The 23,342-nt window shown below is 50.4% G+C and overlaps 2 protein-coding genes and 1 pseudogene across 8 annotated transcripts in view; 1 reads left to right on the top strand and 2 right to left on the bottom strand.

The window, feature by feature from the left end:
* The window catches only part of LOC144096738 (F-box DNA helicase 1-like), a 289,125-nt gene extending 271,760 nt beyond the window's left edge, over positions 1–17,365 (bottom strand). For 3 of the 7 annotated variants that reach the window (XR_013306837.1, XM_077629583.1, XM_077629587.1), the window contains exons 1-3: positions 16,804–17,364; positions 4,916–5,148; positions 2,301–2,431 (exon numbers count right to left, since the gene is read on the bottom strand). Coding sequence is in view for 6 of the 7 variants with exons in the window: in XM_077629583.1 (XP_077485709.1) it covers positions 2,301–2,431; positions 4,916–5,148; positions 16,804–17,167 (728 nt within the window). In the remaining variant the exon portion in view is untranslated. Of the gene's footprint in view, positions 1–2,300; positions 2,432–4,915; positions 5,149–16,803 lie in introns of all 7 variants that reach the window. The other 4 variants (XM_077629588.1, XM_077629586.1, XM_077629585.1 and 1 more) reach the window with 4 other exon arrangements.
* Positions 6,946–8,893, bottom strand: LOC144096882 (uncharacterized; annotated as a pseudogene).
* Positions 17,366–20,247: 2,882 nt separating the features above from the next.
* On the top strand, positions 20,248–22,793 carry LOC144098204 (uncharacterized). The gene is made up of 2 exons (XM_077630707.1): positions 20,248–21,750; positions 22,779–22,793. The coding sequence occupies exons 1-2, from the start codon at positions 20,248–20,250 to the stop codon at positions 22,791–22,793; spliced, it is 1,518 nt and encodes a 505-aa protein (XP_077486833.1).
* Positions 22,794–23,342: the final 549 nt, after the last annotated feature.

Raw genomic sequence — 23,342 nt, 5'->3', positions numbered from 1 at the left:
GGTATCTGCCAAGATGTGAGACAGTTAATGCACCATTTCCTTCCCTCAGCAACCAATTTTCCAATTTTCAACCTATGAGACAAGCGATAACTGCCCGCGAAAACGTTAGCGACAAAAGCAAGTTGACGGCGATGACGATCCGACTGCCATCTCGAAGTGTCAGGGATCGCAGGGACCTCTACTGGCAAAAATGAGGTACCAAAAGTATGTCAAGCCAATCCAACTGCAGAGTAAATCCACCTCAATCCAAAATGGCGCCTTTTGCGCCGGTACGGTGGCTAGATTGGAAAGGTGTGAAAACCGGCCGGGGAAACATGGCCCCACAGCGCGCCAATGCCGTGTGGCGCCGCTGACGGCAGAGGCACGGTAAGGCGCGCAGCCAAAATGAGCGCATCGCGTAGGCTAAATTTAACCACTGAAGCGAAAATGAGCCTGTTTTGCTTATCGCGCGTTTTCTGCTAGTGTCAAAGAATGGATCTTCATCATAAAATAGTGTTTTGTCAACTCGCATCATTATTCCCTTTAAATATGCTGCTTCACAAGCCAAGTTTGCATTGCATAGCTGAACTGATGCGCGTTTTGTGCATGCACATTTCGAGACGCTGCCCAGGATGTGAGGAATGCTGTTAATGCCGCAGCAGAAGGTTGCGGAATAATTTAAACGACCTGGGTTTCAACATGCACTGACTCTCTGCGTTGCGCCACCACCGAAACGCAGCCGCAGCCACTACATGTACGTACGGCGAGAAGAGCAGGTTGTAATGTGTGCCGTAGGACCTCAAAACTGCAGTCGCATTGGCTGAAGGCGAAAATTAAAACTCGTTTTTAGGGAAAGGAAATATTGCAGTATCTGCCTCACATATATCAGTGGACACCTGAACCGCACCATAAGGGAAGGAATTATGAAGGAGGGACTAAGAGAAGAAAAGAAGAAAGAGTGGCCGTAGTGGAGGGGTCCGGAATAATTTCGACCACCTGGGTATCTTTAACCTGCACTGACATCGCGCAGCACATGGGCGTCTTAGCGTTTCGCCTCCATCGAAACGAGGCCGCCGCGGTCGAACCCGACCGCGGGTACTCTGGATCAGTAGCCGAGCGCCATAACCATTAGTAGCCACCGCGGCGGGTAGAATGAAGGCGCCCCAAAGCACAAACCAGGCGCCCCAACGCACAAATCAGTTTTTGTTGCCACTTGCGAACCTGTAGCATGTATGCCATCTTGACGCTTATGTAAGCAATGAAGCAGCACATCTGGCCATGAAATCGTTTATTTACAAGTGAGGAGGAAAATGTTTCAGAATTTGATCTACAACACACAAAGCTTCAGTGGTTTCCGTTTCTTCTCACTATCCTCCTGATTTATACCCTTAAGAGAAAAAAAATCCTTGTGAGGCAATAAAAACGTACAACTGATGCTGTCAGCGCAACAGAATGCTAAAAACGACTAATTTTTGGCACATATCACTAATTGACTGTAGAATACCTCTTCCGCAGCGTCGACATGCAAGCGCGTTCGGTTGAACGCATGTGCAAGTTCATTTTCAAGGATGGTGACAAGACTGTAAAATGATACTGATGGCCTTGGCACTTGGGATCGCTCGAGACCACTTGGAAAACATTCCCTGGCAGACGGGCACGGAACAGAAAGTTTTTTTTTATGTTTTTCTGTATCCCGTGCCACACCCAGGCGCAAAGCACCAACGCTCCGTCTTCTTTTTTGTTGTTGAAGGCATCTCGCCCTCAGATGAGAAAACGCTGCTACAGACACTCCAATACAGGCGACGAAACGAACTGAACTAACTGCTATGGTGTGCACAAGGCCGACGCGGCTGAGTTTACCGCGCCGCCACTAGCAGCGCCACATTCCTCCTGGCAGCATCGGTGCGCAGAGGGGTCACGCTCGGCCGACGGAAAGCGCCGCGCTCTTCACACCTTTCGAATCTAGCCACCTTAGCGCCGGTGAAAAGCCGATAAGATGGCCGACTTTGGCCCGCAGGCGACTGAAATTAGTCCGAAAAATCGAACTTTCAGACTTTTAAAAATCCGAAATATCCGTTGCAAATATATATGCGCTTCTATGGGGTGACTGACGGTGCCTCACCGAAGACCAAAATATCCTACAAGTCCAAATTATTGGAGTCCGAATTACCTGTCGGCTACTGTCCTGTGTATTCTGTGTGCTATGAATCCTCATACTGTACAGTGTATTCCGCACCTCTTTTAAGCATATAGAGCAGAATTTATGATGCACATGATGTTTTAAGATTGAGCAATGTGACGGGTGAAAGTTACTGGCTCACCTGATGAGGCCCGGCAGGCAGGTCTCCACAGAGTGCATGCAGTGCGCTATGCAGAGAGCTTGCACCTCTGCTGTTGCATCGCTGCATCGGCCAGACTTGTAACGGTAGTAGCGCTTCCGCTGCGCCAGGAACTGGATTTCAATTCAACCAAAGTTACAAAAGGAGTGGGGGATGAGCACATCAATGGCACACCAATGGCTAAACACTGATAAATAATGGTCTTGCTCATCCATCTGCCACAGCAGAGTGCAAAGCCGTTAATCTTCAAAGAACACCTCTCATATTTCATGGCTTTTCCCAAAGAGGAGGTGAAAGGAAATTATGTTTACAAAGCCTCAAAAACTCTCCTTTGGAAGGTGTGGCACAACTGCTTGATTGAGACAGCTGTGACTCAGCTAACAATCTTGTCTTTGAGCAGAATTTTTGCTATAGGGCATTTATACTTCTTGGACAATGCCTCAAGCTAGGCATGTGTGAATATTCTGTAATTTCAAATATTTGGTCGAATAGTAAAGTATGCGGTATTTGATTCAATCCGAATGTTTGGCATTTGAAATTTTGAAGTATTCGTCTCGAGCGAATGTTTCTGGAACTCTTGCTGTATACAGTTTTGGTTAAGTGTACGTCCTCCAGGATGGCACACGCGCAACCAAAGGCCCAACTCCACACTGTGTGCCTGCGCTCCCGTGCATACGCCAAAGCCAGTCCACACATGCTTGCGACAACAGACGCGAGCAGGCAGAAGCGCGACGCCCAGATCGGTACCTGCCAGGTCTCTGCAACCATGCTACCCGTGGTGTGTACGAGCCCTAACCAGCCCAACAGTGTGCATCAAGAGAGAGATTTAGCAAGCATGCCACCAGTGAGCAAGCGCCGATTGGTCTCAATGGGGCAGGCGTGCAAGCACCTGATGCCTTGTTCTTATCCTTTTCAGTGCAGTCATGACAATGTTCACAAAGATTACCGTCTCTATAATTGCTTAACGATTGCTCTCTTACCAAGTTTAGAATGAGATGAATGTCTAATTTCTAAGCATTGTCTAAATAATGCACTGAAAAAGTCGTGTTGCCATTCACTGAGCCATAGTTTCCAGAAGCAAGTGACGCGTCTCCAGTCAGCTGGATACTTGATCAGCCTCATTGTATCTGTATCCGAAGGCATGTTGAAAACGGCAAAGAAAAAGGACAAGAACCAGAGTGAAGCAAATGGAAATAGGACAGTAGTCATTCCTCACTTGCACAACACCTCGCATCGCCTAAAGAAGATTGCAAAACGTGGTGACGTCAGAGTAGTGCTCTCGGCGCCCGAGAAGTTGGAAAAGCTAGTGAAAATGACCAATCCTTTCCAAAAGCCAAAAGAGCCATGCGGTATCAAGCACCGAGATCCTTTTGTAGCGTGTGCTTCTGAAGTAGTCTATGAAATTCCTCTATCGCGTGGCTCTAGGTACATCGGTCAAACAAGCCGATGTCTGAATGAAAGATTGCTGGAGCACAGGAGGAAGGTAGGCAATTATAGAGACGGTAATCTTTGTGAACATTGTCATGACTGCGCTGAAAAGAATAAGAAACCATGTAAACCTTTCTCAGCGCATGCAAGATAGGTGTAAGGATGTTAGAGAGATAATAGAGGCAGAAATAATTAGAAAAGCGGGTCCATCCTGCGTCAGCGCACCATGCCTCACTGACTAAAAAGGAAGAAATGTTTTTGTGTGCAGCCACTTGATGTCGACAGTGCTGTCAGTTTGACGTCATGCAGCAAGGTGTATTTAATGTGCTTGTTTGTCATTAAATCTTCGATTGGAAGTAAGCGCTCGTGTTGTCTAGTCCTTCTTTGTCCTTGTTTTTTTGCGCTTACAGATGATTGCAGTGCACCAACTCGCCCAAAGGTCTGTGCTCTTTATTTGCAATGTTGTGAGTCCATTTTTCTCATTTACAGTTTTTTCAGTAAACTATCTGTCAAGGAAAACTATCACTGCAATATTCCTTCATAATATTTGTATTGCAGCAGGCTTTCTGGAGTGAAATTTTGTGAGGAACACAACTGTGCACTTAGTTTACCTATTTTTACTAAAGAATGAGTTTTAAAAAATGGTGGCGATGAAAAACTGATGTCATTCTTTTATGGTAGCATTCTTTTAAAATATAGCAAAAGTAAGGAAAATAATTCCACAGTTCTCTAAGGCCACATAGCACAAAGAATTGGGAAAATTGCTGAATTCTTTTCAGAACGATCTTTTCCTAAGCAAGCATAATCATCCTTGTCATAAAGTTTGCATAATGTGCTTCGTACTTATTGTAGAATAATGAAATTTGGCAGGGATGGTCTCAGCAGTGATATAAGCTAGGCCTGGAAGTTTCAATGAAATCAAGCCAGCAGTTCAAAAGATGACATTCTGGGGTAGTGTCCCCTCTTAACTTGTGTGGGACGCATCTGAGCTGGCTGCAGCTGACACAGCTGCTCTTCATGTGAAATTCACCAAATCAGCGTGATGGTGTGAGCATCAAAATTATTCGAAGAAAATTACTATTCGCTTGGCATTTGCTGCAAACTAAAAAACCACTATGCGCACATGACCCCCTATGCGTAGGTCTAGTGAGGGAGGAGGGGGGACTCACATGGGGGCTGCGGATGACCGCGTACCACCGGGTGCAGACACGGCTGCAGCTGAGCAGCAGGTCCTGCAGGCTCACATGGGACAGTATGCGCTCCAGCAGCTCGATGGGGAGGAGGGAGAACCACTCCTCCTCCCCCCGCACCGCTGGCAGAAGGCCAAACTCAGCCGTGATCACCACCGAGGAGTCGGAGGAGCTGCTGCTGTCCGAGTGCCAGGCCTCCGCTGCTGCTGCTGCTGCCAAAGGAAGCCACAGAGAACAAGGATTTCTACTTCAATGGTGGGCAATCAAAACAACCTAACAACAGCAGCAACCTCGCTGGGCAAGCAAGCGGTGAGCCAAGCGGAGGCAGAACGACTAAGCAACATGTTTATTCGGCATCCTGGGCCGTACAGAAGAAGACTAACACCGAGCAATCTGCTCGCTCACCTTTTTAACAAGAGAGCAACGCCCCCTCAGCACTGCCTCATCACACGTCACACTCGATCACGCGACACTACATTCCAGTCGCTCACAGTGCGATCACATGACCCTTCATTCCCTTCCTTTTCCCCCCCCCCCCCCCCCCCTAACTGTTTTACACAAGCTCTATGGGGTATAACGATCAGGAGGCTTCTGAGAACGAGCACTGCGCCGAAGAGGTGCAGTGTTCAGAGGTGCCGCAGGTTCCCGGAGCGGTGGTGCATGCAGCGTGCACCTTGCGGGCGAACTCGCGTTCTGTCCCGGCAACGTAGTTGGTTGGTCGGGGTGCACAGGCTGTGGTGCTGATGAATCTTGTGGCTCAGACGTTGCCAAGGAAGGGTTCGCAGCAGATGACCATTCCCGTACAGAATCAGACACTGAACTGGGCACAGGATACACAGTTGGCCAGGCTTCAACACTTTGAAACGAACACGGACGTCGGTTGTCGGCATGCACAAACCTCTGTCGCTGCCTTATTCTAACATTGCAGGTGGATTCACTGCATCGCTGTCCTACGACGCCCCGTAACCACTTTGCCTCCCCTGAATGTAGTCCTTGCACAAGCACATGGTCGCCTTCCTCAAATAATCTCCATGACCGCCCTCTCTCGTTAAACTTCTCTTTCGTGTGGCAGAACCTGTCGTCCATATGCTTTTCCAAGTTCAGTTGGAGAAAGCTCAGGCGTGTGCGCGGATTCCATGACAGAAACAATTCCGCGGGTGTCAGCCCTGTGGTTGAAGTTGGTGTGTTTCGGCACGTGAACAGAAATGTCAACCCGATGTTGCAAAGTTTTTTTTATGTTCTTCTGTCGTCGAGAACCTGTCGCAGATGGTCCCGCTTAATGGTCTGTACATACCGCTCTGTGCTTCCATTTGATGCGGGGTGATACGGTGGCTCCTGGTATGCCGCATCCCATTCTTGTGGAAAACGCCTTCGAAATTCTTGGCACAGAACTGAAGGCCATTGTCCGTAACTATTTCTTCCAGTAGTCCGTACAACGCAAAGACACTCCACAGCTTTTAAATTGTCTTTTCGGTAGTGGTGGATGGCATGACGAAGGCTTCTGTCCACTTGGAACACGCATCCGCTAGGACTAGAAGCCACTGGTTATCTGTGAAAGCAAAGTCCAGATGGATTCTGTGCCATCTGCGAGTCGGCCAACCCCAAGGTTGCAGTGGAATGCGTGGCGGAGCATTTTGTGTTCACCGACACGTGCCGCAGCTTTTCACAATCTGCTCAATGTCCTTTGTGAGCTGAGGCCACCACAAAAAGCTACGGGCGAGCATTTTTCATGCGTGTCATCCCGGGCTGTTCTTCGTGCAAAAGATGCAACACCTGTTCGCGCAACCCACGAGGTATAACCACTTGATTCCTCCATGTAACGCACACTAGTCCTACCGGCTTTTTTTTGGTTGTAGTACGTCAGCACATTGCTTTGTGTTAACCAGCTCTGACTTTCTTGAAATGCTTGCTCAGCTTCCTGCGACCACCGAAATCCATTTTCTTTCTTCAGAACATTGTACAGAGGCTTCAGCTTAGCTGACATGTTCGGCACAAAGTTCCCATAGAAGTTAATCAAGCCCAAGTAAGCTCACAACTGTGCCACATCCTTTGGACTTGGTGCCTTTTTTTATCGCTTTCACCTTTTCATCCGATGGCCGTATGCCCTTGTCGGCCAGAATGTGGCCTAGGTAAGAGACAGGCGTTTGAAAGAATTTGCACTTTTCCCTTTGCAATCGTATGCCTCTCTCCAGAAAACATACCAACACCCTTTCCACTCTATGAAAACATTCATCAAATGTTGAATCCGCGATAAGTACATCATCCAAGTAGCAGCTTACCCGCTCAAGCCCTTTTAACGCATCATCCATGACAGACTAGAAAATAGCAGGTGCACTTGTGATACTATAGGGCAAGCGCGTGTTCTTGAATAGCCCCTGGCATGTATTGAGAACCACCATTGATTGTGCATCCGGATGCAGTTCAAGCTGCTGATACGCCGTAGACAAATCAAGCACTGTGAAATACTTGCATCCTGACACCTTTGAAAACAAATCTTCCATCATGGGAAGAGGATAATGGTCAGTTTGCAGGCACGGATTCAATAAAACCTTGAAGTCCACACACACACACACTTGACTTTGTTGTTCGCATTAGGCACAACAGCTAGGGGCGTCGCACAGTCGCTTTTCTGTACAGGTGTCAACACTCCCCTGTTTACGAGACTGCTGTTCAAGTGACAGGGCTTCCCTCAAAGAAAATGGCACCTGTCGCGCCTTGCAAAATACGGGGTTGCTCCCCTCCTTCAAAACCAGCCTGACTGGACTGCTTTTGATCAGCCCCAGAGTGGGCTCGAACACTTTCACGTACTTCCCAAGTAGCGCCACAACTTTGTCGAAACACACACCATACACACTAGACCAATCTAGCTTAAAAACCTTCAGCCAGCCGCGTCCTAGCAATGCAGTGGTTGTGGGTTTTAACAACATTTAGCTGAAGCTGCTTGTACTGACCATTACCTTCATCTGGAACCGTCAACTGCCCTGTGACTGTTAGCAGCAACCCACTGTATGTCCTCACCTTTATGTGGCAAGACTGGGCCAGAATTTCCTGTATAGCTTTTCTGGCACATTGGAAAGAAATGCACCCTTGTCTATTTGCATGTTAACATTCTTCCTGGCTACCTTAAGGCAGACTTCATAACGCCTTGGGCATTCTGCACAAGGATAGACATTGTACAACAACACTTGGTCACAATCTGCCTCCTCCTCAGATACCGTATTGGCAGAGTCTCTAGACTTGAACTTCCACATTTCCACCAAATGTCCGTAACGCTTGCTGACACAACAGCGATACTTGCGAAATTTGCAGTTCGACGCTTCATGCACTGAGCCACACCGGAAACAGTCCGGCGATTCAGACACTCGGTTCCTTCCTGGTCCTGCACCGGATGAAGTTGCACGCTGCTGCGGCCGTTTCCCACCACCTGGCTTATGACGCACGGCGTCAGCTGTACTTTGCACCCCCGTGAGTTGAAATTCCAGGCTTTTCTTTCGCGCTAGCTCGATGCTTTTCGCAATGTCACCAGCATCCGAAAACGTCAACTTGCTTCTCTTCAGCAACTCGATTTGCGCTGCGCTGTCGCAGAGGCCCATTACAAAGCAATCTCGCTGAGCCTCGTCGAGGAATTTCCCAAATTCGCATCAAGCTGCCAATCGCCTCAACTTCACTGTATATGCTGCTATGGACTCTCCCTCTTACTGGCACCACGATGACTATGGGCTCTGGTGTGAAATGACTTCGCAGCACTTATACCAGTCCCGCATAAGTCTTGTCATCTGGCTTTCTAGGCAAAGTCTTCAGCACCTTGAAAGCCTTCTCGCCATTCGCAGTTATAAACATCAAAACCTTGAGGTCGTCACTCACCTTGGAAGCCTTCAGGAAGTGCTCGAACCTTTCCACGTAGAACCCAAAGTCCCCATCCTCAACGAACTGGTCGAATCTTCCAAGCATTGCCATCCCTGTGCCTTGCCGGAGCACTCTCCACGAACACTGCGATGAGCTTTACACAGTCCGGCTGCATCCCGTCCTTGTCACCGATTATGTTGTAGCCGCGGCGAGCGAAGCGGAGGCAGAACGACTAAGCGACATGTTTATACGGCATACTGGGCCATACAGAAGAAGACTAAAACCGAGCGATCTGCTCGCCTGCCTTTTCAATAACAGAGTAATGCACCCTCAGCATTGCAGCATCACACGTCACGTCACTCACAATGCGATCACACGACACTTGACAAAAACTGACAGTTTCCGAAAATGGTGTGAGCAGCTCTAGCATGTAATTTACAGGGGAGGAACATTTTCCTGACAATGCCACGTTTCCAAGACAATGCCGGTATAGTGGATGGGACCAACAGCCAGACTAGTGAACCAGTAGAGATAACATGCAGAGTCTGATGCTTTTGCCACCTTGGGATTCTGAAGTAAAAGAAATAGCCAGCTGTGGACATTCCTTGGCATGCTTTGCCACTTCCGAAAGGGAGGTGTTGAGAGTGTAAGGCAAGATCGTGTCTATCGTGGAGTATGGCTCACGCCCACACAGCAGGAAGACGGGAAAACCTGGTAAGAAGGACAGCATCCGAGTTGGCCTGATGAAACTCAGTCAGCCCGTTAGTTTGAGGGCGATAGGCAGTGGTGGTCTGAAGCGACATTCGACCGGTAGATGAGACAGGAAAGAAAGACATGACCTCTGTCACACAGCAACACAGCAAAGAACAAAACTATACAGCAGGAAGATAGCCAACTCTGTGGACAGCGAAAAGGTGGCTGTCTCGGCATACCGGGTGAGGTGGTCCACAGGGGAGCAGCCTGCAGAGATCAACACGATACAGGCCGGGCACAGCAATGGCTGCAAGGACTGAAAGGCGACAGCTGCTGACAGGCGATGCAGGACTGGACATATTTGCGAATATAGCGATACACAAACCGTAACGCTAAGAAGTCCTTTTGAAGTACATCCGCACGTGCATGGTCGGCATGGAAAGAGGCACAAATATCAGTTTGCAAATAGTGAGAAACTGCGAGGAACCACAACCAACCACCAGGTGTGCAGTTATGGCAGCCGAGGAGGATGTCCCGGAGGGCGAAACGCAGTGCCTGATGGCATAGTGCAACACTAATACGCAATGGCTGCTAAGGTTTTTCTGCTGCTCCACAGGCATATCAGTGGCATCTCTGCCCTTCAGAATGTGCTCAATCTTGGCGTGCACTGGTACAGCAGCATCCACACGTTTACAGAGGTACTGTACATCCTCGATGCAACTGGTGAAGTTTTCAACACACAGGCACTGTTCCACGGAGAGCTTGCACATATAGGCCGGCCAAGAGATTGGCGAAGCGTGTCTTGAAGGACGACCATGTGGTGACGTCTGCCTCGTGAACCAAATGTTTCCAACGTCCATAAGATCGAAAATGAAACCCATTTGTTATGGGTGCTCACCCGTTCATAGGAAGTCAATCAATCCTCTATGTCATGGTCTCCACTGAAGATAGAGGAATCAAAGATCAGACATAACTGCGGTCGGGAGCTTCAAAGCTCCAACTCGCCTTTTTCACAAGGCCGCTCACCTCCAGCTTGTGGAAACCTGTTTCCCCCCTCCATTTCGACGCGGCCCATCTTCATCGTCGGCCGTCAGGGACAGTACCAGCTGGGCGAGGAGGGAAGTCTCCCTCATGGGGGAAAGGGAACGGCGACGGGAGCACCACCAGGTTACGCGGAATTCTGCGGGACCAGAGATAGGCTCTTCGGGATCCGGCCAGCGTCACGAGCGGTTGGAGCCGCATGCTCTCGTCACCTTCCGCGGCAGGCGCACGGGGATCCATTGTGCCTTGCCGCTGGACTTCTGGTTCCAGGCAGCGAAGCGAGCGCAGCAAACGCGAGCTCAGGTCGCCTCCCCCAGCAAATGATAGGGAATGGCTTTGCCCCAAGAATGCGGCGCGCACGGGAAAACCCGGCCGCCATTGTCGGCGCATACAAATGTCCGCCGACCGATCCTTCGGAAGTCGCGCCCCTGCCCCAGCCGGTAAGTCGGAAGGCCTTCTTACGTAGCCTTCTATTTCCGAGGAAGGCCGCGTTGATGTTTTGTAGCTAGCTGGCCCGCTCTGTGTATTAATTGCAAGTGTATTAAATAGCATATGAGTGTTCACGCTGTGTCGTCCCTTCCCTTTGTCCCTCGAGCACAAACCCCATCCGCGGTTAGCGAGCAGGAACGCTGCATCCGCGGAGTGGGAGTGTGGGGTGGACGGAAGGCTTTTGTCTCCCCTTATTTCCACAATGGCTTCCCAACGTGTGGCAAGCTCTTGGGACGTGGGACGACAGTCAGTTCAGTTCGTGGAATGCCCGCCCGGATTTGGAACAGCGTTTGGCCTGACCCGAATTCGGAGTTGCTAGCAAGGCTAAGATGCTTTCTGGACAGCGAGATGAGCGTAATAGCAGCAGGGGATAATTGCCGTGCATGCTACGCTTTTGATGAGCACTTCATTGGTACACCTTTGGAAGGTGAACCTACGAGGTCCGCACATGGAGAGCGAGACCGAGACGTCCACGGAGAACAGCAAGCCAGAAGCGAGTGAATGCGGAAGCCTGAAGGGTGGCCCGATTTTCCTTGTACATAGTTGTAAATAGTTGTAAATATTCTCTGTTCTGTCTCTTTGGCTCTGGGAGCCGGGTGCCGTAATCAGCTGATTTGGATTGCAGTCGTGATTGCAGGAAAAGCACCGGGGCGCTGCGACACCGCGAGAAGCGGTAGGCGCCATTCGCGTTAGGGTCACCTTGGCAGAAACGTATCTCCTCGTAGCGCCGTGTTCTAGCTGTTGTCCTTGGCCCTTTGTTGGCACCGGCAAGTGTCAGAGCGAGTAGGCCTAAAGCTCTTCGGGAGCTGCCTGTCCCTTTTGGGAGGACACAGTCGTACCGTGGCACAAGCACACGCAAATTGGTTTGCTTGTTTTATATTTAACCTCGCTACAGCCGAGAGGTCTCGCTCAACTACAGAAAGCTGACTTTGTTCGAACGAACTTGCCATTTTTGGGCTGCGAAGCGAATTTATAATTTCGCGGAACAAGAGACGCTAACGCAGCTCAAGTGAGCTTAACATCACCATGACGGAATGCGAACGTGCTTCGACCGAAGAAAGCCAGCTACGCTCAAATGAACCAAGCGTTTGGGCGGTGCCGGATAGGATTGTTTGGCACTTGCATTGCTCCACATTTTACCAAATGGTGAGTTTGCGCGGTCTCCATTGTTTTTGATCCAAGCTTTTGGAGATCCTAGGAGCGATATGCAGAGTTCAAGAGAACCTGCACCGGCCTGCTGTCCATTGTATGGGTCCCTGTCTGCTACCTTGCGGCCGTGAGTCATCGAGCTGTGGAGTCTCCAGCGAGCAGTTTGCAGCGGCTACGAGAGCGGGGGGGCCTGCCTCCTACCTTCCAACAAAGGCACGTCGGCGCAAACAACACCCTCCCGGCACGCTAATTTTTGACGCCTGCCGTGGGACGAGGATGGGTGCCTGGTGACCTTGCTGCTGGTCAGATGACCCCGGCCCCCCGCCTGTACGAGCTGTCTTGCTGTCGTCACCGCAACGCTCGTGGCCCCTTCGTCGTTGGCCTCCATGGATGTGTTCAACCGTAGACCAACATTTAAGGAGGGAGGGATGTGGAAACCTGTTTCCCCCCTCCATTTCGACGCGGCCCATCTTCATCGTCGGCCGTCAGGGACAGTACCGGCTGGGCGAGGAGGGAAGTCTCCCTCACGGGGGAAAGGGAACGGCGACGGGAGCGCCACCTCGTAGGTTATGCGGAATTCTGTGGGACCGGAGAGGGGCTCTTCGGGATCCGGCCAACGTCACGAGCGGTTGGAGCTGCACGCTCTCGTCACCTTCCGCGGCAGGCGCACAGAGATCCGTTGTGCCTTGCCGCTAGACTTCTGGTTCCAGGCAGCGAAGCGAGCGCAGCAAACACGCGCTCTGGTCACCTTCCCCAGCAAATGCTGGGAATGGCTTTGCCCCAAGAATACGGCGCACATGGGAAAACCCGGCCGCCATTGTCGGTGCATACAAATGTCCGCCGCCGATACTCCAGAAGTCCTCCCTGCCCCAGCCGGTAAGTTGGAAGTCCTTCTTACGTAGCCTTCTATTTCCGAGGAATGCCTCGTTGATGTTTTGTAGCTAGCTGGCCCGCTCTGTGTATTAATTGCAAGTGTAATAAATAGCATATGAGTGTTCACGCTGTGTTGTCCCTTCCCTTTGTCCCTCGAGCACGAACCCCATCCGCGGTTAGCGAGCGGGAACGATGCATCCGCGGAGTGGCAGTGCGAGCGGGGCGAAAGGCTTTGTCCCCCCATATCTCCACAAGCTTCTACTGCGCGTGCATCAGCTCACAAGCACACACTTGCTACTTCACAGGCGCAGCTGGCTCCACAAGACAGTTGCGCTTCTCATCTCTGTCATTTTTTACGGCTATCTTCCCATGTCGTCAGCATGGAAAGACCTGTTTTAGGTGAGAATACATCCAAAAGAAAAGACAAGCCTCAATGAGGCAAAGTCTTCAAGCACAAGTTCAAAGTCTAAGTTTCAGAGTTGCCTACCATGTGCCAGCAAATAGTTATTGCAAAAATTTCTGGATTAGTAAAACTAAAAAGTTCAAAACACAGGTAAAACTACATAGACAGCGATGCGTTTTCATACACAGGCCATAGTGAAATCATGATCAGTGCAGTTTATGGGGGTTTACCATCCCAAAGCGACTCAGGCTGTGAGGGACGCTGTAGTGAAGGGCTCCGGAATTTTCGACAACCTGAGATTCTTCAACGTGCACAGACATCGCACAGTACATGGGCCTCTAACATTTTGTCCTCATCGAAATTCGGCCGGGATCGAACCCACGTCTTTCAGGTCAGCAGCCGATTGCCATAGCCACTAAGCGACCGCGGTGGCAGTAAATGATGTTAAGATGCTGCACGGTGGAAGCTACAGACTGCTCAGGGAGTTAATCACATGCCTTGTACCAGCATCCATGCTTGATCTTCCTGTGAGGCATCATTAATTTCTCCTTTCTGCCATTATGCCAAGCACTGCTAGAAAAACTTGTATAGAAATGGCACTCAGAGTGCCTTCAACAACTAACGTTTAGGGCCATTGTGCCTCAAGTTTGAAGGCAATAATAGCCGCACACCGGCATCACCAGCTAATTAGAGACATAACCCAATGCAGCTGAAACCTTGCAGGGTGGCTGAATAAAACTCCTCCTCTGGGGGAGGACCACTGAAACAAAGCAATCATCCAGAACAATCATCAAAATACATATGGGCAAACACAGTTCTTGTGTGAAAATGAAAAATACAAAAATATTGGTGAAAGACCAAAACCCCTGTGTAAAGATGAAATACATAACTGCGCATGTTATTTTACACAAAAAAAAATATAACCAAAGCAACACAGCACAACAGACACAAACACAAAACAAGCGTCATATTGGTATCATAAAGTAAAATAATTTACAAGTATCATGTGATTGTTTTATCTCTGGCATGTTAAACTATGCATCGAAGGCAAATTCAGGAAATTTTTTTCCAGTTGGTGAACAAGTCCTGCTGGGTGGGCAGACAAAAGTTAAGTGCAAGATGAACACACATGAAGGGGCGTTCAAGAAGTTTGTCAGTTAGTCTAACACCCACCTGTCCAATCTCGCTCTCTGCAAACCACTGCTCTCAGTACCTGGAAGCACTACTCTGTCGCTACAACATGCACCATGTGTTGTTGAGCGCACAAAGGACACTCACCGTCACAGAAGAGACCCGAGTGTGTTGCGCTGCATCAGCGCACAGTGAAGAAACCCAGGCAGTCTCACATGATCCACAGCCTGTCTTTTCGGGACGTTAAACACTACACCTTATGGTGCTCCCAAAAACTGCATGACATTAGCTGTTGGTTGTTCTGGAGCACTACAAGGGCTGTCCCCAGGAACACGTTCTTAGTCCTATCCACACCTGAGCAATAACCACAAACTGGTTGTTAGTTTGAACATGGAACACGGCGGCAGATGCCTCGATATGAGGATCCATAGCGCACAAAATACAAGGGACACAACACAAGCGCTAAACTTCCACTAAACTATCTTCATTTGGCACTGACAGCCTTATAAAGAACACGTATTGTACAGGTATAGACTACTAACAACAATTATCTTGTCAAGGTCATGATGTGTCAAGGAATGAGATCAAAAAGCACAATAAAAACTACCAAACAGTGAGCAAGTTTCACACTATCACCCGCTGCCTTGAATCTAAGAAAGCTAAGTCTTTTCTTGATAATGACACCGAAGGATCACTGACACAATTTTCCAATCCCTCTTTTTCCATCGCCGCAGCTACAATTATCTTCCTCGTTCTTTGACGGCTATTTTTTCCTAACCCTGAACACTCCTTGAACTTAAGTGTGCACTCGTCTCTAACATTTCTGTGGTGCTCGCTGAGCCGCTTATTCAGGCACCGGCCTGTCTGCCCGATATACAACTTGCCACATGAAAGTGGCAACCTGTATATAATGTTATCGGTGCAAGTTACAAAGGGGTTCTGATGCCATACAGAGCAGGCATTTCTATCCTGCTCGTCCGGACATGTGTCCCTTCACATGCGAGAATTTTTCTGGGGCTGGCATGCAAATTTTAACTCCAATTTTCTCTCCAATCTTTTTGAGGCCATGGAAAAGCCTGCGAAAATAAGGCATTACTTCAATTACTTCAATATAAGGCATTACTTCAGTGATCCGTTTTCTTGATTTAAAAGTTTCCTCGAGTCGAGTTTGCTGGATGCATAGGCCTAGAGGGAATAAGGCTCTCTTACCGTTTACCTCGGCACATACGAAGTTGGTTAAGAGAGGAGTAGTAAAAACATGACCGTCTAATGCAGTCAATAAGTCATGCACCTGCCTAATGACAACAAGTTTCAGTAATCAGGTTGATCGCCTTCAGGAAGTGGGTTACCCGGGGTACCTCGCAGTAGCAGTAACAGAAAGCATGCGCAGACAAAGAAAAAACGCAAGGTTGACAGGTAAAGAAGAAGGTCCCAAAAAATTGAAGTAATGCCTTATATTCACAGGCTTTCCCACAGCCTCAAAAAGATTGGAGTTAAAATTTGCATGTCAGCCCCAGGATAGGAAGGCCTGCTCTGTATGGCATCAGAACCCCTTTGTAAGTTGCACCGATAATGTTATATACAGGTTGCCACCTCCATGTGGCAAGTTGCATATCGGGCAGACAGGCCGGTGCCTTACTGAGCGACTCAGCGAGCACCACACAAATGTTAGAGATGAAGTGGTCACAAGTGCACGCCTAAGTTCGAGGAGTGTTCAATGTTAGGAAAAAATAGCGATCAAAAAACGAGGGAGATAACTGAAGCTGAAGATGGAAAACATGGGATTAGAAAATTGTGTCAGTGATCTTTCGGTGTCATTATCAAGAAGAGACTAAGCTTTCTTAGATTCAAGGCAGCGGGCGATAGTGTGAAACTTGCTGACTGGTAGTTTTTATTGTGCTTTTTGATCTCATTCCTTGACACATCATGACCTTGACAGAATAATCGTTGTTAGTAGTCTATACCTGTACCATACGTGTTCTTTATGAGGCTGTCAGCACCAAATAAAGATCGTTTAGTGGAAGTTTAGCGCTAGTGTTGTGTCCCTTGAATTTTGTGCGCTATGGATCCTCATGTTGACTACCCATAAAGTTGAATGGCGCAAGGGAACGGACACAGAAACAGAAAGAGCGCCTGTCTCTGTGTTCGTTCCCTTGCGCCATTCAACTTCATGATGAACCAACTAGCCAAACAGCAAGCGCTTGACTACCCACTAGCCCGAACCCTGACCCTTCTAGGATACCTCGAATCCGATGAGAGTCCGGCTCGCATCGGTCTTCGGCAGGCGGCGAGCGAGGTCTCTTGCTGCCACAGACGAAGTAGCTGGTGATCTTGTTGGCCTGCGGGGATGATTTGCCTGCAGATGGATGAGACGCACTGTTTGTGCGAGGCAGCAGCGAACTGGCCGCTTGGAAGACGGGCGGCGCAGCGGTGACGTTTCGGCGCCGACTCCGCCCTCGTGGGTAGAGGCCGCGGTTGGGGTCGACGGAGCTCCTGCGCACGTGGCTCGGATCGACGAGCGGCGCTGCTCCCTCGGCCGACGACGAGCGCACCTGGCAGTCCACGAAGTCCAGACGCAGCGAGCGCTTGCCTCCGCCCTTCGACATTTGCTACAAACCCAACGCGAGTCCTTTTGTTCCGCAGTCACGGCAGTCAAAGCAACCGTGCGCTTTCACTGCATCAAATGTGGCAGTTTTTGCCTAACTAAACCAAGTATCACGTAGCGAAGGTACGCGTTACCGAAATCCCACTGAAAACTTCAAAAACCCTCCGCGCAAGCACTTTGTATTTGGCTTGGCTAGTGTTGGCCGAAAACAAAGTTGGGTCAGAGTGAACTAGCATATCCTGCACGTTTGCAAACAAACGAGATGGCGCTGCAGTCGCTAGCGGGTCTGCGGTAGGCAAAAGGCCAGGGAGTGGCGTGGCAGAGAGGTGTTGAGCCAATACCACCTAGTCTAGGTGGTATTGGTTGAGCGCGGGCTTTCAAGGCTTGTAGGCGCGTTTTCAGTTTCTGCGAATCCAAGCAATGGTTGATGCTTTGAACTTAGTAATTTCTCGAAGTACGCGAGCTCTCGAATAGTTCGCCACTGTGTACTGTATACAGTGTTGTGCGTTTTTATCGCTGACACATTCAAAACTTTCCCCGCCTCAACCGCTGGCTCATTTGCGGTGAAACTGCACACAGAGCTTGCGTATTATGGTAACTTTTGTATCGTAGCAAGTTTGACAACGGTACTTACTTAGTTCAGGCGCACATGATGCGAAAACGTAAGCGTCTACGAGAGATCGGCGAGCCAAAACCCGCAGACGACGCTTTTTCGTTGAGAACCGGCAGTGGCGCCATCTGTTTTCGGAAGCGGAAAGCGTCAAGACTAGGCCGCCCAGGCGAGCGTTGAAAGGAGCGCGGGCCCTTTGAATATGCGGTTCCGGCCGTTTCGTCTGCTTCAACTGAAGCGCTTACAACATTTTCGGCTAACTGAGCGGGAAAAATACCAGAACAGCCGATTTAACGAGGCTTTACCTTTCAAAGAACATTGTTTGCAACGCTCGTCTCGGCGGCCTTGTCGTAACGCTTTCTACTCTCGAAAACAGATGGCGCCACCGCCACCCTTTAGCGAAAAAGCGTCGTCTGCGGGCTTTGGCTCGCCGATCTCTTGTAGACGCTTACGTTTTCGCATCATGCGCCCCTGAACTAAGTAAGTACCATTGCCAAACTTGCTACGATACAAAAGTTACCATAATACGCAAGCTCTGTGTGCAGTTTCACCGCAAATGAGCCAGCGGTTGAGGCGGGGAAATTTTTTAATGTGTCAGCGATAAAAACGCACAATACTGTATATGGTTAGTAGTAAACAAAAAGCGTTTAATTCTGCCGTTGATTTCTACGCTAGGCATTAAATAAAATTACTTTTTGACACACTGCACTTGCCGGAAGGATTTTACTTCGGACAGTAGTGAGGGGAAGTGCTGGCGTTGTTTCGGCGGAGCAGACGTGCGCTCAGCGTCTGCTGACATACGTACGTGTCGCGCCGTGCCAAAAGTGGGGACAGCGTCCTGTCCTCGATCTTCTCTGTCTCGCTTAAGCGCTGATTTTAGCTGCAGAATCACGCACCAGCCAGACCGACTTCTCCCCTTGTTAAACTGGTCGGTTTGGTGAAAATTTCTGATCCCTGGAATTATTTTCTTTCCTAGCCCTGGGGTCTTCTGTTTCGTGACGAAACATTATAGCACAGTATTCAGTAGACATTTAAAAATTACGCTATTTAAATGTGCGGTCGTCGAAAATTATGAGGTAATTTCTTTACGGTTTTCTTTGATTTCAGTGCCGCATATTTCTTTGACCAAAGCGAAAGCGAAGAGGCCATAAACGAGGGAATAAACTTTAAGGTTCGTTTACTGACCTTTCTCATCTCCTGCGATTGGCGTCAATCACACCTTCGTAATTTCGTAACGCATGAAAATAGAATGATTCTATTCGTCGCAAACGATTCCCAAGACATTGAGGAGTCTAATAAATCTCTAGGTTTTTTTTCCTACAAGCAAAGTATTAAGTCAGTTATTTTTGTAAGAAACCTTTTCATGTAAATATAGAGGCATAAGTACTGATCATCAAAAAAAAAAGAACTAATCGCGTCTCCATACAGAGCAGGGCGTTGTGAACATGCTGGCATAAAAAAATTTGCGCACTTTATTATTAAAGAACTTGGGGTGACTTGATTTTTATGGAGGAAAAACGCTAAGGCGCCCGTGTGCTGTGCGATGTACGTGCACGTTAAAGATCCCCAGGTGGTCGAAATTATTCCGGAGCCCTCCACTACGGCACCTCTTCTTCCTTTCTTCTTTCACTCCCTCCTTTATCCCTTCCCTTACGGCGCGGTTCAGGTGTCCAACGATATATGAGACAGATACTGCGCCATTTCCTTTCCCCCAGAACCAATTGTTATTATGGGGTGACTTGACGAGAGTGTTAATTATAATTACCCTAGAACTGCACCCGTTATAGCTAAAAATAAAAGGCATTACTGAAACTAGCGTAGCAATTTCATATCTACACCAAATTTAGTGCCATATCTCATGCATAAATAACGAAAACATTTTTCATTGCCGCGTCCCCTCTCAGTCTCGCCACCTCCAAATACAGTTTTCTCTGAACTGCGAACCGCCGGCAAGAGAGCAGAAAATGATCGATTGCGGCCTCTTCTACTTGACCCTGTTGTGCCCGGACAACTAGCCCAAACTCCACATTTTCAAGATGCACAAATTCTTCTGCGAACGCCCTTGAACAAGCCCGGTGCTGCGCCGCAAGGCGACAGCGCCCTAACGCTCCCTTGACAAGTTATGATGCTCCGCCGCCAGGCAGAGGCGCCCTATAGAGAAGCATCGGCGAGCAACATGTCCAAACGTGTTGCAACTTTGCTAGACAGCCAGGCGCCGGTTCCCTTTCCCCCTGGGAGTCACCGCGCGCGGCAAACTTGAAGCGGGTGGCCAGCGCGGTAGCTGGTTGGACCTCTCGGACGGTTGTCAAGTGCTGGATTTTTATTGGTCCGTTTGAGTGTCGACCGTTTCTCGGGGCTATATAAGCCCCAACGCTGCCGCCTGGAGATATATAGTATGCCTGGCTCTACTGGACATACGAGGCGCCTTCGACAACATCCGCCACGAGGCCATACTGGAGGCTCTCAACATCATGAGAATCTCCAACAACCTCCTCCAGTATGTCCGGGGCTTCCTTGCTGACCGCCGAGGGTGCGTGCGTCTGGGCAATGCCACCAGCTCCCCCCGGCGTATCTGCCGTGGCGTACCTCAGGGAAGCGTCCTCAGCCCCCTACTCTTCAACGCCGTCTTGGCCCTCCTGCCCAACTTCCTGCCCAAGGATCTCCGTCTACCCATCCACGTGGCCATCTACGCGGATGATATCGCCATCTGGTGCCGTGGGCCCCGCAGATCCAGGGTCCAAACCATCAGAAACGTGCAGCGGGCCATCGATGCTGTCGCCGTCTTCTTGGAACGTGCAGGCCTCAGCATCTCCCCCTCCAAAACACAGGCGATGCTTCTCAACACAAGGGTTGGCGCCCGCCCTGGCCGGACCTTCCTCCACGTTGGTGGCCGTGACCTAGCCTGGAGCCACCAAGTGAAATACCTGGGCCTTCTCATCGACGTTCGGCTCACCTGGAACCCGGCAGTAAGCCACTTCCTGGCCCAGTCCTCCAGGATCCAGGGGGCTATACGTAGCCTCCTAGCCAAGGGCAATGGCATCACCCCCAGGCTGGGACTCCAGCTATACCAAGGCATGGCCGTCCAGCAGTTCACCTACGCACTACCGCTCATCCGGCTCACTGTGAGCCAATACCTGGCCATCGAGCGGAAACACCGGGCGGCAATACGACTATGCCTTGGACTTCCCCGCTCCTCTCCCGTGGCCGCCACCCTGGCAGAAGCAGGTACATGGCCTCTGGAGCTGCTATCCAGGCGCACCTCTCTCCGCCACATCGAGCGCCTCCACAACGCGCCCGATGGCCGCCCCCTTGTGGACCGCCTTCTCACGAGGCCCAACTCCAAAATGGGTCAGATGGCCCAGTTCTTCGAAGACCTCGTGGGGGGACAGCCTGAGTCCTTCCCCCTCCCTCCTCGCCCGGACCTTGGACACCTCTACGAGGTCAACCTCTCTCTACCTGGCTCCCGGACGAGGCGGGACACTCCCGCTGTGGGCTTACGTCAGGAGGTCGCTGCGGTTCTTCATGCTGAACCCCCTGGCACCGTCACTATTTTCGCGGATGGCTCCGTCCTCCCAGGACCATGCTCATCTGCGGCTGCAGCCTGCACAGCCCCATCGCTCCACTTGAGCAGACAGGCCAGGCTTCCTTTTGTGGCATCGTCCACAACCGCAGAACTTGCCGCCATACACTTGGCCGCTGACATCCTAAACCAACGCCCTGGGATCAAGGAGGCAGCCATCTACACCGACTCCAGGGCAGCCCTCCAGCTCCTCCTGAGGCCATTCAAGGGTCCTCCCATCGCCCGCAGGCTTGCTTGGCGGCTCGACGCACTGTGCTCCAGGGGAACCAGCATCCGTCTCACCTGGGTCCCGGCCCATATCGGTGTCCAGGGCAATGAAGAAGCGGACTTCCTTGCCAAATCTGCCCACTCTCCGGGTACTCCGCTCTCCAGGAACCTGTGCCCCTTGGATCTGGCAAGGAACACAGTGGACCGCCTCCTCCTCCTAGATCACCCTGATCCCAGGGTGGCAAACGGCCATCCCCCCCATCCACTCCCAACTCGAGGCATGGACTGCAAAGAGCGCAGCCTCCTGCTGAGACTCAGGGTAGGCTGCGCCAACACCGGCTCCCGCCTTTTCCGCATCGGCCTCTCTGACTCCCCGGGTTGCTCCTTCTGCACTTACCCGGAAGAGACTGCCCAACACCTCCTGTGTGTATGCCCTGCCCTTGTCTCCGCAAGGACTATCATGGAGGCTGGCTACCGCTCCCTGGGCCTCCCCTGCACATCAGCGGACCACCTTCTCTTCCCCGGCTGTCATAATCCTGCCAAAGCCCTCCGGCACCTCCTCAACTTCCTGGAGGCCTCCGGCCTCTCTGGCCGCCTATAGGCCACAGGGGACTGCGTATGTCATTCGACATTATCATTGCGGCTGCGCGCCTACCCTTTCCTTTGAATTTTTTCCCCTCCCCTCCTCTTTCTACGACACGCCGGCAGTGGGCGTGGAGGCTAGTCCTCCAGTAGACAAGCCCGTGTCTCCCTCCTTTTCATCCTTCCCAACAATCACTGAAGAAGAAGAAGCCTGGAGAGGACTCCGATCTTCCGAGCCCTTTCTGAGTGCGCCGCTCCCGAGTGGAGTGTGATGTGTGACGCGTTGGAGCCTCGCCGGACGTCACCGTGCGAGAACAGTCGCGTTTGCTGTTAGTTCTCGGCCCCCGTGCCGATCTCGTCCTGTATAATGCTCTGTACATAATGTATAAAATCCCTTTTGTTGTTCTCATCGACACCTGACTCGGAGTCTTCGCTACCGACTGAGAGCTGGCGACGCTCTGTCACAAAACGGGTGGCGACCGTTACGGGACCACCTCAAAGTCACAACATTGGTGGCAGCGGTGGGATCGCCAGTCAACATTGGATGGCAGCTACGGGATTGACCGACATCAGCTACCTCGGCGCGGTGAGTGCCTGAAGTTTACCTCAAACACCAGACTTTCTCTGACACAGGCTATAGTAGCTTAGAGAAGGACTTTGTGTAGCATTGCGTTAACCTTGTGTGTTTCAAGCCTAGTGAGAGCGTTTTGAAAACCAAGGGATGCTGACGGGGTAAACAGGGCAGTGAGTGAAATACTTGCGCGTGTCTTACTAGTAACGTTATAGTAGCGTACGGCAAGTATATTCAAAAAGGGCAAACAGCAAGAGGACAGTGTGAACGATGGAGAAGTACAAGGTCAAAGAACTTCTAGAAATTTGTGAGGAGTTGGGCTCAACAAAAAGAAATAATGCGATCCTTGAGGTCATGAGGGCTGAGGACGTAACGGCTGAGGAAGCCGAAGAGGCCTGGGCGGATATCAATGAACGGTGGGAGCGGCAGGAAAAACTTCGCGAGGAAAAGGCAGCAAGACAGCAGCATGCTCTCACAATAAGACTGTTGGACTTGGAGCTTGAAGCGCTGCGGATGAGTTTCGAGAGGGAAGAAACGTTATCTGTACAGCTTGAGACTAACCGTCAGAACTCGAGAGACAGGCTGCGGCCCTTCGTGATCGCCGAGGATATGGCGAAGTATCTGGC

The sequence above is a fragment of the Amblyomma americanum genome, chromosome 7, assembly GCF_052857255.1.
Source record: "Amblyomma americanum isolate KBUSLIRL-KWMA chromosome 7, ASM5285725v1, whole genome shotgun sequence".
In the NCBI taxonomy this organism is placed as follows: Eukaryota; Metazoa; Arthropoda; class Arachnida; order Ixodida; family Ixodidae; genus Amblyomma; species Amblyomma americanum.
This window is presented reverse-complemented; position numbering and strand designations above follow the sequence as displayed.

Coding starts and splice junctions, on each gene's coding strand:
- LOC144098204 (XM_077630707.1), top strand. CDS start 20,248: ATGAGAATCTCCAACAACCTCCTCCAGTATGTCCGGGGCTTCCTTGCT.